Genomic DNA, 727 nt, shown 5'->3' on the forward strand with positions numbered 1-727 from the left:
TAATGTTCTTGTTTTTGTCCATCCTCTGAAACTGCACGCCACCAGACCTTACGAAGACATCGTAAATCTAATTGATACGAATTGGTCCTGTAGAGCTGCGGTCCTGCAGATTTCAGCTCTGACCCTGATCAAGCACACCTGACCCGCAGCTCGCCGAGGGGGTCTTGATGACTACAGGTGTGTTGGAGCAGGGATGGGGCTGCAGTGTGCAGGATGGTGCTTCTCCAGGAGCAGGGTGTAGATCCCGGAGTGTTCTGAGGAAAGACCAGCTCTTCTATATGATGAACATGTTTCACCTTTTCCTTTCATTTATTCATCAATAAACATTGATCAACACTCATCAAATGCGGTGAATGAATGTGTGCTTGACACACGAGGTTCCTGCATCTTAAGCCAGTATGGTTGAGCTTCTGGATGAACAGTGTTGAATGCACATCAAAAACTCAATGAAATCTTATTATTTGTTGTTTTTCCTTGTTTTGAGATTGAAACATAAAGGGAAAAGTAATTTTTTAAATTCCCCTACAGACTCAAAGGTATGTGGGTTTGGCCACACTGAAGGATGAGCTGGTCAGTCTCAAGTCTCACATTGTGGAGTCACCCGAAGAACTAAGAAATGAGATGGAAAGGATGAAAGAGAACGTGAAGAACATTAGGATGTCAAAAGTATGTATAATTAGCGTGCTCTAGGTAATGTGAAACGTTTGCTTACAACCAAGTGTTTTTC

The 727-nt window shown here is 42.9% G+C and overlaps 1 protein-coding gene across 1 annotated transcript in view; it reads left to right on the forward strand.

The window, feature by feature from the left end:
* Window positions 1-666, forward strand: part of LOC107571212 (kinetochore protein Nuf2-like) — a gene marked incomplete at its 3' end in the record, with an annotated part of 3,137 nt that extends 2,471 nt beyond the window's left edge. Inside the window, exon 6 of the mRNA XM_016257513.1 lies at window positions 529-666. Within this exon, the coding sequence (XP_016112999.1) occupies window positions 529-666 (138 nt within the window). The remainder of the gene's footprint in view (window positions 1-528) is intronic.
* Between the last annotated feature and the right edge of the window lie 61 nt (window positions 667-727).

The sequence above is a fragment of the Sinocyclocheilus grahami genome, unplaced genomic scaffold, assembly GCF_001515645.1.
Source record: "Sinocyclocheilus grahami isolate Dianchi unplaced genomic scaffold, SAMN03320097.WGS_v1.1 scaffold1566.1, whole genome shotgun sequence".
Taxonomy (NCBI): Eukaryota; Metazoa; Chordata; class Actinopteri; order Cypriniformes; family Cyprinidae; genus Sinocyclocheilus; species Sinocyclocheilus grahami.